The sequence below is a fragment of the Citrus clementina genome, unplaced genomic scaffold (genome assembly GCF_000493195.1).
Source record: "Citrus clementina cultivar Clemenules unplaced genomic scaffold, Citrus_clementina_v1.0 scaffold_1, whole genome shotgun sequence".
Classification (NCBI taxonomy): Eukaryota; Viridiplantae; Streptophyta; class Magnoliopsida; order Sapindales; family Rutaceae; genus Citrus; species Citrus x clementina.
Genome location: NW_006263303.1, coordinates 20,807,246 through 20,824,302, shown reverse-complemented (window position 1 = coordinate 20,824,302; position 17,057 = coordinate 20,807,246). Strand labels below are relative to the sequence as shown.

The window sequence follows — 17,057 nt, the reverse complement described above, 5'->3', positions numbered from 1 at the left end:
ACTAAGGTTCAATTCGTTTATCACTTCTGGAAATTTGCTAGGTGTTGATTTGTTAGTTTAATATATTTACAGCAACCAGACGACATCGTTTTTGTTATTTTTAATTTTTAAGAATAATTTAAATATTAACAATGGCAATTTTGTAATTAAAGTAATCAAATAATTTAAATTATCAATAAATGGCACTATTTCACGTGTTGTTAGTAATTCAAAATAAATTATATTTAATAAAACAAAATCTAAAACGTTGTCACTTAAGAGTAGTATTTTTGTAATTAAATTTATTTAAAAAATAAAATAATATTACATGACATGTAGCCATCATAATTTCATAGCGTATATGTTTCTGTCAAAAATCTATCACTAAATAATGACAAAAACATTATACATTAGGAAAGTGTCATATTTTAATAATATTTTCATGACACAATGATATATGTTAAAAAATTTGTGTGATAAAAACATATTTTTTTAGTAGTACAAAAATAATAATTTTTGTATTATACTTCTATTGAGTTATAAGTTTTTTATAAGAATAAATTTCTTCGGTCCCAATAATATGACTATTTATAAGTTTTACAATATATTTATTATAAGAAAATGTTTATAAAATAATAAAGAAATTAGAAGAAAAATATTTTATTATTAATTTTTTAACTAGAAGGACCACAGTTATTTGGCGACACATTTTCTAGCTAGGCATGAGTAGCTAGCTAAATAGCCAGCACGACCTTCATTTATTACAACTGCTCAAATATACCCGATGGAAAATCAATAGCATTGAGGTTAATCTTCAGATCGCAAGGGGTTCCGTCAGCAACAAGGCAACTTGGCGTTTCATCATCAACGAATGGGTGAAGCGATCATGACCATCGTCATACATCAAATGGCCTGAACGTGCGAAATAAAGAATCCGCTGAAGCATAGGTAACGGGACAGTCGTTGGGTTGAGAAGCTCCTCATTTATATCTTTCCAACTGTCAGCAACTTCTAACAACAACTCTTTAACCGCCTCTTCCTCGGAGACACCATGTTGATTCTTGTAGCACTGAACTGCCGAGGGAATATGTGCTCTCTTTTGCTCAAACTACATCACGGATGCATATGAATTGGTTATAAGGGAACCCAAAAAAAAAAATAAAATTCATCAGTTAGCAAATTTTTTTTTTCCTTGGGCATATATGTTATGTTATGTGTTAAAGAGAATTGAAAAGAAATGCAGCCGCAAAGGCCGAATGGTTTTCAACAATCTTTATTTTATTGACAATTTCTAAGTTTGAATCTGGAGAAGCTAGGTGTTAGAAAAATTGATTTGGGCTTCACCCACATCTCTACCTTTAAAATAGATAAAGAAATTGTATACTATGGTGACACGCCTTAAGATACGTTACAATATTTCTCTTCGAGATTAGTGGTGAATATAGTCTTATTAAATTGAATTATAATGTAGAATGAAGAGTATTATTTACCTTATAACCTGCTATGTCATCCATGAGCCTGACAATGGTTTCTGTCGCTTTAACACTCTTAGCGTTTTTAAGAATGCATTCAAAATTGTCCTTCGTTGCAATAAAATCACCCAAATCAACGAAGGAAGCGACCCCTAGCGTACGTAAACCGATACTTCTTAATGCAACTGATTTGTATTCATCGAAGCTTGGAACATAACCTTTATATAACCACTTGGCTTGAGTAAAGTACAATATAATTAATTCTTGCATCTGAGCAACATAACCCAAGTTAATAATAATCACCTTGCAAAATCATATAACATGAAATTGATTATTAATAAAGTAATTGCTTACCATCTGTTTTGCATATGCTATGCCGTGCGATCTTCCTTCCTTTGCCAATTCTTCCTTAGCTTCTCTATAAATATCTAAGAGTGCCTTGAAAATAAATTTCATGTATTCTGGCAGTGTATCGATGAGGCCAATGTCCCATCTGAAAAAATCAAATATAACCGTTATATTTGCACGTTCTAAAGAAAATATATAAGCAATACAATTAATTTATTTCTAATAAAAGTATATTATGAATCAAATATCCAATCAAAGAATTATATTATAGGGTTATTATCGTTTACTTCAAGAGTTGTAAAATATCAAATGATTATAAGAAGTATCATTTCCTATCATTTTACTACTTTTCCGTTAAAATCATTAGTTCCTTTTACGATAAAATACACAAATAGGGGTATCAAATAATAGACAAAAATTATTGGCATGCCCTTTCACTATAAAATAATGGTTTTAACCATGACTTTATGAATAACCCTAAATTTATCTTAACCATAAAAATGGTCATTAACAAAATACTCCTGGATATTTTTCTTAAAAAAACACAATTTATTCTTTAAAAAAACACTTAAAGCTTATTTACAGAATCAACACTTCCATATTTAATTTTTTTTTCTTCTAGAATAGATTGTGAGTTTTTTTGGGCAAAAATTTCCAGTGGGAATTGTCAATTCACTACTTTTATGGTCGCAATAAATCAAGGGTTATTCAAAAAAATATGGTTAAAAGTTAAAACTATTATTTAACAATTCATGTTTAAATCTATTATTCATAATTTTATGTATACTATCGGATACCTCTTTTGTGCGTTTTATCTTAAGGGATAAAATTAATATTTTTTTAGTCAGCTAACGATTCTAACAGAAAAGTAGTAAAATAAAAGGTTTTACAAAGTTATAGTAGTAAAATGATGGGGGAACAATACTTCTTGTACTTATTTGATATTTTATAATTTTTGAAGTAATGAAACGATAATAATCTTTTATTATATAGGCATGGGGTCTTGCTAAGTTATATCATGTATAAAATGCAGCAACCCTAATAGTCACTCATGATGTCCCCATTATTTAGGTTATTGTAACCTATAGATTACAGATAACGCAACTTAACAACTGCTATACAGGGATGTATATGGTTTTATAACGTTGTGACTGCTTCAGTAAAAAGTGTGAGCTCTTCAAAAGTACCGTAAGCATCAAATGTGTCGTCTATTATGGATATTATGCACACCACTTTGGATGCAAAAATTCTACCAAATGCCAAATTGGGCTCATAGGACACTCCCAGCAACATCCAGATATATGTCTCTACTATTCTATCTCTTGCATATGGCACCTTTTTAGGGAAGCCTAAATCGTTCCACCACCTGAAATTCAATTTTAAATCTAATTAGATATATATTTTGCTACATTATAAAGTTGTCACTATAACAATCGTTACTTCTGTAGTATATAAAAAATACAAACAAGAACACAATTTGGTTTCATCTTTTAAGGAGGTAGCAAGGAAATATGAAAACTCGAGGGATAAGTGAAAAAAGTTAAAAATTTTAAGTTGTAAATCTTCCATATTATATTTGGAAAATTTGTTTCATTAAAAAAAAAGAGAGAAAAATTTACGTGATTTATTTTTGTTGTTTTGTATTTTCATCTAATTTATAAATTTATATCACATCCATTCTTAAATTTTTTTTATAATTGTATCATTACTCTTTCATTATACACATTATCCTCCAAACACTATAACTTTTTATTACTATTATTATTATTATTATTAGCAACAAGCACATAATATACAAAAACTACAACCACTACCACTGTTGACAAATCTAGAATACATAAAAATTTTACTGCAGACTAAAGATCTTGGTTTGGGTGTTAATAAATAAATAATTAACTATTGTAAGATATTTTGCGTTGAGTCTTTGATTATACAGGGGGGCAACTGTGGTAAATATGATTTCTCTTTTTAGGGAAAGTGACAATCTCCCATTTCAAAACAACACCAATAATAGGCTTTTCCACGTTGAAAGAATATATATCTGAAGTTACCTGGTCATGATACTTGCTTCCTTCTGGTGTGCTGCTTGTAATATATTAAAGTCTAACTTTGCAAACTTGAGCAAAGTTTCATCATGCAAATCATCTCTTGAATAGATATCCAAAAAATACCTTGCCTCTAACCTTGCTGCTGCTTTACGGAGAGGAATTTGCAGAGAATGACGTATTTGTTCAGCAAGATTAGAGTTTACATGAGAATGATCAGATATAGATATTACTGACTTAAGGTGAGTGGTAGTGAAAACAATGGCTTCATCTAAAATATCTTCTCCCCGAATTGCTAGGTATGCTGCCTCGTACAAACTCAACATGCCTCGTATATCGTTGATCAATGATTCCTTGAATTTACCTTCATCGTCTTTGAACTTCTCAAACACATCTGATGACCATATTCAAAAGAATTAAAGGCGAGCTAGTCTTGATTAGTGTGCATGCTTGAATTTAATTTGATAATTAGCAATAATCTTGTAATTAACATAAATAATTTAATTAACAAAATGAAAAACTATGACATACCACATGAAATCTTAACTCCTTGCTGTCTAAAAAGTCGAAAACGAAGAGAAACAACGTATAGATCATCACTGTCTAGATCATGAGATAACTTTCCCAATTCATCTTCAATCTGTTTTTCAAAATGATAAGCGACACCTAATCGTTGTACTGAATCAATCATGTGTAGTTTATGGGCAAGCTTATTGGCAGTAGTGGTTATCATCCTCCTGAGCTCCTGCTTCAGTGCTGCGTGCTGTTCTTGAGTTGCAGCGTCAATTGTCTGCAAACGCAAGAAATTACTTAATATTAATGCATTACGTGTGTCTAACAAACGATTATATATGACATATGATTGTAGATCGATTGGGCTCACTTCTCTGATAATTAATGAGATATTTTGATATTGCAATGGTTTAATTACCTCGACATCGGCAGCGGATTTCAGGAAATGGTTTCCCCATAAAGTAGGATGAAAATCTGCAATGGGACGAACAGTTTCTTCAGTTGAACTGGAAACTGCTGCTAGAAGTGGAATAGACATATCTTTCATTCCGTTTCAGACAAACCAAATACAACTTTATAGTTTGTTTTTAAGAGTAGGAGTTGCAAAAACCTCATGACACAAATGCTCTATATTTATAGAGAAACGATGAGGCAGTGGAACACTTTCGTTGGTACTTTGTCATGTGCTCAGTAGTGATCCTACGTTGGGATCATTAAACTTAATATTAAAAAAATCAATGGATCTGATTGCGGGATCCATTATTAAATCATATGATAAAATACTCTTGGACCGTTATCTCAACATATTAAGAAGCTGCGATCATTTTACATAAATTTTTAAATTTAGGATTTTTTTTTAGGTAATGATAGAGAGTTCACTCTAATCCTATCTCTAACTCTATAAAAAATAAATATATAAAAGTTGAAATAGTAATAAAGTTGTTTTAAATTTTATTTTAATCACAAACTGGCCACAAAAATTTATCTTGATAAGATTGAGGTGGGGTTCATTGATGATGGGATACATATCATTTTCAGCTTTCTTATGCAACTTGCACAGTGTGATATTGTGCGTACATTAACTAACTACTCAGCGTAACGACCGTAAATTATTTTGAAAACCTATCTATCTTTTAATTTCACAATAATAATATTCCAAGAAGGCCATAATTATTTAACTTACATTTATTTTAATTACCCCTACCAAGCAAAATATTTCAATTATTTTAACTAAATAAATATATATTATTCTTAAAGCCAAAGTCTATTTCTGGTTACTAAATGATCCAAACATTTTATTGGGGGCTTTTTCTAGTAACTCCAATGATATCACAAAAATAAAAATTTGCTTTCTGCAGGACTTATCTCAAATAAATTCTCTAATTCATTTTGAAGATGAATTTTTTTTTTTAAAAAAAAGATCATTGGGGGCTCACTTAAAATATTTTACTTAAGAGTTCCACTGATATTTTAAGGGAATATGATTTTTATCAGAATTTCTTCTATTAACCAATTTTTCAAAAATTCTATTTCAAATAAATTAACATCATTATAAGTGCATTTAATAAATTTCATGATTCTAATCCTTAAAATACTTGGACCACCAGGGATCTTAGAAAAATAATATGTGAACCACATTTTTAGCTTTTATCAATTAATAATAGTAATATATTATATTTCTAATCGCTAGTGTTCCCTTCGTGGGTCTGCCGATGATAAGGAGTGGCAGTAGCTATCAACAATAACAAGCAATTTTTTTTTAATAAAAATAATCATTTTACTATTTTTTTTAATTGTACTTTTATAATTTTGGGAGATTGGAAGATTTGAATCCTTCCCCTAATGAATAAGGGAGAGAAGAGTTGCCAAATAACTTAATTAAGGAGTTCCGTTGGTTAGTTTACTATTAAACTTTGGTGTATTTTATTTACGAGTGAGATCATTTGTACTTTAAAATGTACTTTGAACACCATATTGACTAAAAAATTAGGATACTAAAATAACCTTCATATAATTTAATACTAAGAATAATTTAGAAAAATAGTTTAAACTATAACAACTTTGGACACCCATCTAACACATCCATTAATCATACAATTATTTGTGCTAACCTTAACTTCATCTCTTTTATTCGGTGCCGAATTGAATTTATATTGTACTTAGAGATCATAAAAGATTTGTGGGCAAGTTCCAAAAATATATTAAGATGTTTCTATTAATCCTTTTTTGTTATTTTTAATTTTGTTAATATGTTAATTTATGTGGTCATTAGCTTTAAAGTGTATAAGGCGACGAAGAAGAAAAATGTTGAAGATGCTGGCTCGACGAAAAAGATGGAATATGGAAGAATTATTTTGAACATATATCCAATTAATTGTGCTTTGTGCAGAAAATTAATGAAAAAGGAATAAGAAAGAAAAAGTTTTGAGTATACATGATCTTGAGATCCTCCAGCAACCAAAGAAAAAGTTTGTTGCTGTATAAGGAGGACTTGTGTGAGACCGGTAGCAGGTTGGTCCACCGATGGTTTGTCATTTGTAGAATAGTGGGTCCGAAAATAAAACAAAAGTCGTACTCACTGAATTAAGTTTAGCATAAAAAAGGAGAGAAATTAGTGACGAAACTGACGTGTGACCTTACAATATAATGAATCACGTAATAAAACACTACTGAAGTGACTGAAATGACGTATGAACTTATTAAACATGCTGACACATGCAAATTCTGTTCTACAAAACATGATTTTTTTTTTTATTGCCCTTTTTATATAAAAAAAAAACATGATTATAGCTAGTGAAAAACTCCAAAAACTAATTACTGTATAGGCAAAAAAAGTGGGACCAAAACCTTGTAAATAGTGGCCAATGCTCCTTAAAATGGGTGGGCTCCGTCTGTATGAGGTAGCGCATTGAACGTAAGCTGCAGTGAATATCTCCCTCTCACGTTTACGTATGTATGATACTGAAATTGAAACACCTGTCTTATCACTTCAATCTCTCTCCTTATATCAGCGTTTTATCTTATTACTTTTGTTTTCGATCATTCAATTTGATATTCAATTATTTGTGTCGGATCTACTATTCTGTCGGTATTTACCATTCAATTTGATTTAATTTTCTCCCAGTAGCTTTTAACGTTTATAATTTATTATTTTACAGTTTTCATAATGCTCTATTATTCTTATGCTCTATTTTTTTTATAAGTTTAATATCAAAAGAGTAATGAGTTGCCTTCAAGTTCAGGGACTACGATTAAGCAGATTTTAGCAAATGGTTTTCCACCAGTAGGATTGAAAACTGCAATGTGACGAATAGTTTCTTCGAATGGAATTAGAATAGACAGCTTCCTTACAGAGAAATCAAATAGAACTTAATTAATTAATTTGAACTGAATCAATGGGGAGGATAATTTTAGAAAGATCAAAGCTCGTAAATAATAGGCGGCATAAACTTTACAACGGTTCTACCAAAGTACCAAGTCGAGCAGCCTCTTCATTCTAACCAACTACCTTTGAAAATTAAGAAAAATTGTTGTGGGCATAGTTTTCACATTATCTAAGAGATATTTGTGAAAATTTGTACTCATTTTAAAAATTTGTGTACTTGCGCATCCAAAAATAATGATTAAATATTTATATATGTGCGTGGAATAATTTTTTTAATTAGAAAATGTGATTATATCATAGTCAGAAATAAGTTTAAAAAAATATAAATTTTAATGCAGTGTGCTTGGTCCTATATCTTTTAACTTGTAGCTCACTCTATGTATATAGTAATTTATAATAAGAAAATCTCTTATTTTAATAAAATAAAAGACAAACTAAAAATGATAAAAATACACTTCAATGTAGTGTATTTTGTCATTTACTTTATTAAAATTTATATTTTTTATCTTTTAATCTATTACTTTAATAAAATATGAAATGATCTTTTACTTTATATTTTTTAATCTTTTAATTTAGAAAAAAAATACACTCACACCCACAATAATTGGGAAAATGGTCACAAAGACCCCCCAATTTTCAAAAAGGTACACTAACATCTTTTCTTTGATGATAATACCCTTCCAATATAGTAATTAGAAAATTGACTTTAAAGTTTTTAATTTATACAAATTTAATATAAATAATATAATCTATCTAGTAAACTAATAATATTAAATTATTTTTAACATTTAAAAATTAAAATTTTAAATAATTATATTTATTTTAATAATATAATTGTATTTATTATAAAAATTTTAAATAAATCTTTGAGTTAAATAGACTTTATAGTTAACAAAATATCTCCCTATTAATAATATTAAAATTATTTTTCCGTAATATTCAAAATAATTTTAATTTTAAATTTATTTTCTTTAATATCATGTTTCTATTTATTATTAAAATTGCTTTATTATAATAAAATAGATATAATATATTGTAAATTATTTTAAAAATTTTAAAAATTTTAAAATATTAAAATTATTCTAAAATGTATATTTATTAGAAAATTTTGAGGTCATTTTTTTTTGAGTTCGTAGAATTAAAGAGTATTACAATAAAAAAAATTGTATTAGTGTCTCTTATTAAAAACTTAAGAGTCTTTATGATCGTTTCTCCAAACCTTGAAGGTGTATGTATCTGTATTCATTTAATTTATCTATTACTTTATGATCGTTTCTCCAAACCTTGAAGGTGTATGTATCTTTATTCATTTAATTTATCTATTACTTTATGATCGTTTCTCCAAACCTTGAAGGTGTATGTATCTTTATTCATTTAATTTATCTATTACTTTAATAAAATAGAATAAGATGTTCTCAAATCATGCTGGGCAAGAGAGACCAAACCAAAAAAAAAAAAAAACAAAACACGTACACGACTTGCTCATGTAGCCATGATGGCAGAAAAATCCCATCTGTTATAGGATATAAACTCTAGATTATATCCTCCTGCTACATTGCTTTTACACGAGAGTGTAGCGAGGCTTGCAAAATTCGGGGATATGATTCCAGGGTCATGGCTACAAGTGAAATCATTTTGAATTGAATCCTATTTGGAGCTGGAAGGAGGATGTGCTCAGGTTTATCTTTCCATATGGCTAATGTTTATAGTCTCAAATGCTCTACCACTTCGATTGGAAACTCCATGATGGAAAATCTTCTACGACTGAGGCTTTCGGTGTTACTGTCAGAAGGAAAGGTGATCTGTTTTTAATTCCTATTCCTTATAATTCTGTTTATGAAAAATAATGATGTGTGTCAATTTAAGAGTATTTTAAGAAACACAAGACAATCCAAGATTAGGTATACAATCAGCATCACCATTAACCTCTCTATAAGCATGAGAAATATAAAAGTGCACTTACTTCACCAACTAAAGACAATTAATCCTCTAAAAAGAGAGTTATGAAAAGATACATGTTGTTTTGATTAACAAACATAATGAAACTATGTAGTCTTTCGAATAATGTACAATTTGATTTCGTTTCCTAGTAACTTTCTTCCTTACAATCATACAATTTACAAAGAGTATATTGAAAAAATTATAATGTCGTTATTATTTTTATTTTTGAGAAGATAATAAAAGGAAATTATAATAAGAGCATCACTAAAAGGCTCTTCAAATAAGATTTTATTACTTATTTGAAGAGTGACATCAATATTTAAGACTCCAAAAGACACCCCAATTAAGATTTTTCAAATAAAAAATGATTCTCTCTCTTCAAATTTTGAGAGTTGATTTCTCCCTCTTCAATATATATATATTTTTTATTCAATAGGGGCTCTGTTATTGTATTTTATTACTTTTCATTGGAAAAAGAAAGAGCAGTGCGTTAATTGCTATTGACTTTTCCTTTAAAAAAATAATTATTTAATTAAAATAATATTAATGTTTTGGAGAATATCATATTTTTTTCACTCTTCTATTTGTCACATAGACAAGTAAATAGATATTTAAAGAGTAAAATTTGTAGAGGCTTTTTTAGATGCTTTAAGGAGGAACATGATGTCTAAACTAAAGAAAAAAGTCCAACCAGAATTAAATTAAGGTTGTGCTTGTTTAGAAGGAGAGGATGGAGGAGAGGAAAATGATTTGAATTCTTTTTTTATTTCCGTTGTTTGGTTTGACATAATATGTAAGAATTTTAATTTCTATTAGAACTTAATATCCATTATAATCTAGAATTTGAATTCTATGCTAAGAAGTGAAGAATTTGAAATCCCCCTGTGTTGGAAATCAAAGCTTCCAAAAATACCCGTTCAACTTTTTAACTTATTTAATGTAATCAAATAATTATTATTTATAATTTTATTTTATCAATTTAATGTTATAGATAATTTTATATTAATTAAATTTGAGTAATATTTTAAAAATAAGTTTATTTAATTAATTCATCTAAGAATATAGAAATATTAATTTAATAGTCATCGGATCGTTAGACCACCGCCATCGTCGCTGTTGTCATTTACGTGTACTATCTCACTGCCACTGCCATTCGACTCGCTAGCTAATTATCAACATTACTACATTATCGTTGAGATCAAAAACCAGATATATGTTGTTCAAATCTGGTTAAAAATGTTTAGAAACTTTTTAACCTCCACAGATCCCGAAAAAAGAATCAAAATTTTCAGTTAAATGAGTTGATCCATTATTGAGATTGTCAATCTCTGATCATTTTCATATCATTCACGAGCTTTCATTTGATGGTGTGGCATCTGCTGGTGGTGACTTCGTAGACGGTAGCCAGTGGATTTGTTTCTTTTTTTTGTTTTTGTTTTTAAATGAAATTCCAAAATTATAATATATATTGATTAAGAAATTATTTATATTGTATTATGATTTATTTAGAAACAAATTAAATTCATTACAATTACTTAAATTAATAATAAAATAATATTATGTTAATAAATTTTTTTAAATTAAATTAAATTCTAAATAAAAGTATGTTATTTAAAATATTTTTTATTATTTATTTATGTAAATATATTAAATAAATTTACTTTTTAATTTTTTGAATTATATTTATGATAAATATTGAAAGTTTAACACTTAAGGCTAAAATTGTCTGAATAAAAAATTGAAAATTTCCTTTCTTTGTATAATTTTGTAATCAACCAAATATTAGAAAAATATTTTACTCTCTTATCTTCTCCTTTTCTTTCTTTCCTCTACTTTTCTCTCCTCTCATTTTCTCACATTTCTTCAATCCAACCTAAGAGTAGTTATATACACCCTGAAAGGGGACACCGAACTGGGCACCAAAAAGGTTAAATCATAACTTTTTTTTTTTTTTCATTTCTTCGAAAAAAAAAAAGACTGAATTAAGTAAACATATTTACCTTCTTCGGGATGATGGGATCCATTCAGCACCCAATTTAGCAGGATTAGTAGATCCCTTAAAAAGACCCACATATTCTTTTTTTTTTTTAAATGTAGTGGATTGTATGGATGGTCCCACAGAGGGACACATTAGAAACTGACAAATGGCATGTCGTGATTATTCTGGCGCACCACTGCTTCATGCTAACATTATTCTTGCGCCCCACTGTATGTATCATGCTAACATGCTAAGGTACAAACGCAGTGCCAGCACTGAATGTTATGGATTCGCATGTCCTGCACCATAAGCAAACGACGACTGCCTTGTTTTTGTTGTATCAGTTGCTTCAGCTGCAAAAGAAATGGATATGTGCATAGTCCAATACAAGTAGGGTCACATTGATTTATGTTGAAAAGAGTAATTTCATACCCGTGGTATCATGACTGCAGACCGGATTACTCAGTATAGTGACTTTGAGAAGGCCAACAATACCAAATACATGACGACATATGCCACGGAGGTGCCGGCCACCGCATTCAAAGGAGGCTCCATGATTAATTTGTTAAGTTCAAATTTATTATCTTGCTATTCGGGATATCCGCTCTAGGTGCAGTGACATTAGACTGAAATGAATATGAAAGTTATATGAAAATGATTAATATATTTTGAATATGATATACTGATCATTTAACTAATGCATCCAGTCAACCTTGAGGATAACTGCGTCAATCTTTTTAGGTCCCCTAGATGAGAAGCTAGGTATTGTTGGAGATGACTTCGTGGTATAATCTGTCACCGCAACCAGCCAAGGTTGCCTTAGTTTCCTGTTATTTATGAACAATAACATTTATTAGACGTTTCAACGCCGTCGTACTCATTCGTGAAGTAGGGAGTATGTGAAGGTATAAATTTGCTTTACAGATTCTTTTCAACAAATTAAAATCATCCGAGCAGTAGCTGCTTCTTTAGGTACCAAGCCTATTAGATTTGTTATGAAATAAACTTGATCAATAGTGTTTGGCAAAAGAGAAAATGTGAGAAAATTAAGAGAAGAAACAAAATGGAAACTTGTAGAATGTTCTCATTAATTCTTAGAAATGAATACAGATTACATATTTATATAGAAACAATTGCTCTTTGTTAATTCATACTGCGCACGTGAGCTGAGCTTGAAATATTCTTTAAACTAACTAACTAACTAACTCTGCTGCGTCTGCAAGTATATTGAGCTGATCAACTGCTGTGAGTTACATACTATCGGTATGCTCTGCTTTCCATTTATAGAAAACTTATTAGATTAAACCGAACCCGGACAACAACGACCTGACCCGGACAGACTCCCTTCTCCGACCACCTCATCGGCCAAGGGAGGTACCGATCGGAAGCTGGAACTATGCCGGTCGTTTCCGGGGCGTAAACGCCGCTGTAAAACAACCAGAGGACGGTTGATCGAGCTCACGAAACCACGGCAAACGCTGCTTCATTTTCGCCTGATTTCGTTAGTTTCCGGCCACGCTACCATCTGGGTTTGGTTCTTCAAGATTCTCTCTTCATTTTTCGGTCAACCTTACGTACAAAATTGGCCGTTCTCGTTGCCGACCAACTGTTGGAGACTCACGGGTTCAGGAGCTCGATCAGAGGCCACAACCGCGCAAGAAAGCTCACCGCCATCATCATTGGAATCAGCGTGACCTGAAGGATCTAACGTGAGCTTGCCGGCCATTGAGCTTGACTACCGGCCGCCTTTGACCGATAAGGGCAAATTCATAATTTTGCACTTTGAGGCCCCAAGAGCACTACAAACCACCCATGGCTTTAGTAGTCACCGGGGGTGATGATCCACCAGTGGCTGACGGCGTTCAACCTCCTGATCGACTACACCCAACACAACCGCACTGATGCAAAGCAAGAAATTGAAGAAATTCTAATTAGATTTAAATGTATAATATTTAAGAATATTTTAATTAATTTGAATTCTAATTTAATTTGGTTTCTTATTTAGGGTCTTATTGTTTAGTCATTGCTTATTTGGGTAATATTCCTAATTTAGTTATAAATTTTATTAAAATAAGTTTTCTAATTATATTAGGATAAATTTTAGTTAGTATAAATAAGTGTCTTTTGTAACTTTTACAAGCATATGTTTGAATTTCAATAATATTTTCAATTTTCAAATCTCTTTGTGAGTATTTGAGTTCAGTTAATTCTTAGTATTCTACGGAATCAACGAGTCTTAACCCCTAAATTCACGGCATTCTTTTGAATCAACGTGAATTTAGTTGTTCTTTTATTCCGGCATTCTCTGGAATTAACGGAATATTTGAACTTTAAGCTTCCGCTGCATCAGCTTGGTATCAGAGTCAGCAGAAACGACAGCCGCGTTAGCCACCTTTCCACACCTGCCGTCATTGGTTTTCCTTGGCCGTTAAGACGATTAGCCACCATCATCGGAGACAAAGCAAGCCGGCCATCAAACCCCAAGCATCAGACACCGTCAATTAGCCACAGATCGTCGGAAAAAAAACCAAAACAGCCGTGCCAACCGTGCCGTCATTCATCGATTTCTGCCTCGTTTTGGCCAGCACAACCACCACCAATCAACTCCTCTCCTCGAGCTCAACCTTCCTAGTCGGTTAACACCACCGATCGACGCACTGATCGCCGGAAATCAAGCCAACAACAAAATCGCCGCCTTTATCTCCAAATTTTGGCCAAAACACCAACTTTTTGGACAAACCACCACCACCATCATACTCACCAACCCAAAATCTTTTAGATCCACCCATCCTTACTCGATTTCCAACCACCGTCACCGGAAATCTAAAACTTTTACTTATTCACAATTTTGACCCAATTCTTTCATTTATACCATTATTGCCTTTTTTCTGATCTTAGCACACAAAAAAACCCAAACAACCACCAGAAAAAAAAAGAGAAAGTAGAGAGAAAAGAAAAAAAGAAAAAAAATTATATCATGAAATCACAACATCGACGTGAAGATTTCATCTTGAGAGATGTTTTAGTTAAGATGTTGAGGATTTTGCATTTGATTTCTAAAGATTTAGAGAAACTTCAAGATAGAAAATCATTACACATAAAGCAGGCATATGGATTTAATGAAGTTGTTCATGATGATGTTTGTTACGAGGATAATGAGGAAAATGGTAACTTTGTTTCTCTCGACAATATTATTCCTTCCAAGGAGAATATTAATTGGCCATTCGTGTCTACAACAAATCCTCAACACAAAGACATTGATTTGGATCAATTGCCGAAATTTGATGAGTATCTTGATATTGTAGGACGAGAAGAGGTAATTGTTCATCCATCTTTTGATCTTGTGGAGGAAAGAGAGATAGTTGTTGATACAATCTCTTATTGTTCTCTTGATTTGGCAAAAAAAGACAAAAAGAGTTCTGATATTTTTCAAGAGTTAGAGGATTATGAGAAATAATCGTTTTTCCTCAACTATGTTGAAGTTCGACACGAACAATACGAGAAGACATTATTAGAGAAGTTGTTGATAGAAGAAATTATTCTTACGCCATTGGAGTGATTGGATGGACATTATTACAAAAGTTGGAAAATTTAATGTTTGTCGTCTATGTCGAAGCTCTATTTTAAAAATTAATGCTTATGAACATGAAGATGTTCTTGAAGACCACAACATACAAAATTTGAGGACAAATTTTCTCCAGCCTGGCGGGAATAATGCAAAGCAAGAAATTGAAAAAATCCTAATTAGATTTAAATATATAATATTTAGAAATATTTTAATTAATTTGTATTCTAGTTTAATTTGGTTTCCTATTTAAGGTCTTATTGTTTAGGCATTGTTTATTTGGGTAATATTCCTAATTTAGATATAAGTCTTATTAAAATAGCTTTTCTAATTATATTAGGATAAGTATTAGTTAGTATAAATAAGTGTCTTTTGTAGCTTTTACAAGCAGATGTTTGATTTCGATAATATTTTCAATTTTCAAATCTCTTTGTGAGTATTTGAGTTCAGTTAATTCTCGGTATTCTGCGGAATCAATGAGTCTTAACCCCTAAATTCACGACATTCTTTTGAATCAACGTGAGTTTAGTTGTTCTTTTATTCCGGCATTCTCTAGAATCAACAGAATATTTTGAACTTTAAGCTTCCACTACATCACGCACCCATATCAAAACAATAAACTTATGTCACGTGACACCCTGCACATTGCTAATGCCATTCTTGACGTCAGTGAAGCTGTAGCATGACAACTATTACCACCCTTGAACCTCTCAGACACAACATTACCCACATTGACATCTCAGCAACCACCATCGGCCACTCATAATGACCTAACTTGTGTGGCTACCAAAACCCATTCCACCAACCTAACTCCCATAAACCGTAGCACCAACATCAACCCCAAGCCTTCATATACTTCTAGTCTTAACTCGGTCATCGTGCCACTTCAAGACCACAAAAGTCTTTTTTAGATACTGTGATTGGTTCTGCTATTTCATTAATTTCTGTGAAACTAGTTCAATTGCACAGAGGTGAACCAGCTATCCATTTCTCTACAGCGAAAATTCGAGAGATGGCTGGGCCTTTTAAACTAGCTTTTATCGGTAAGTTCTCGTTTGGTCGTCCTCCCATGAATGTTATTCGGAAATTTTTTGTTTTTTGGGCTGGAAGGAAATTCTTAGAATTTCTTACTTGATAATAGACACATCTTGATTAAATTGGAAATGGAGGAAGACTATTCTCGGATATATGTCTATTACTTGATAATAGACACATCAATTTGATGCTCTATTGAAGGTCCAAGGATATGCTCAACAGATTTTGCTTCGGGGTTGGCGATCACCAAGCCTGGGGGAAAAATTCCTTCACTTTTAAGTCCTTGCACCTCCTTGAGCATTCTTGCCACTTTGCTGCCGTGTCTATACTGCGGACAACAACTATGGAAACAACCACTATGTTTCTTCTCTTTGGCTCTCACACTTTCTTGCATTAAATCTACTTCAAATATAAATTCATCAACCGATCTTACCCATGCTTTCACTTGAGTTGTTGGTACCTTTCCATCTTTCTCAGCTAATGCAAGTTGACATATCATGTCATCTCTGAGACCAATTAGAACCTTCAATTCCTTTTCTAAAGCTTGGAGATTTGATTGAATCTTAATGGTGCTGTTGATTTTTTAGCAGAAAGGGCCACAGAGAACATGGCCTGCTTCTGCTACAGCTGAGCCCAAGATTGAAGCTACCACTTCCATGATCAAATTTTGGTGATAAAAAAAATCAGAATGTCAAGAAAATTCAAAATTTTAGCAATGACGCAAGTACTTAAATCATCTTTGAAAGTTAAGCCACCATTGAAATTGTTGATGTGAGATTCTGGTTTTCTGCTCGTC

The 17,057-nt window shown here is 31.3% G+C and overlaps 1 protein-coding gene across 1 annotated transcript; it reads right to left on the bottom strand.

The window, feature by feature from the left end:
* Positions 1-793: 793 nt before the first annotated feature.
* On the bottom strand, positions 794-4,935 carry LOC112095729 ((E)-beta-farnesene synthase-like). The gene is made up of 7 exons (XM_024177837.1): positions 4,776-4,935; positions 4,376-4,634; positions 3,851-4,238; positions 2,944-3,165; positions 1,806-1,944; positions 1,470-1,721; positions 794-1,087 (listed from the first exon to the last, which is right to left on the bottom strand). The coding sequence occupies exons 1-7, from the start codon at positions 4,902-4,904 to the stop codon at positions 794-796; spliced, it is 1,683 nt and encodes a 560-aa protein (XP_024033605.1). The 5' UTR covers positions 4,905-4,935.
* Between the last annotated feature and the right edge of the window lie 12,122 nt (positions 4,936-17,057).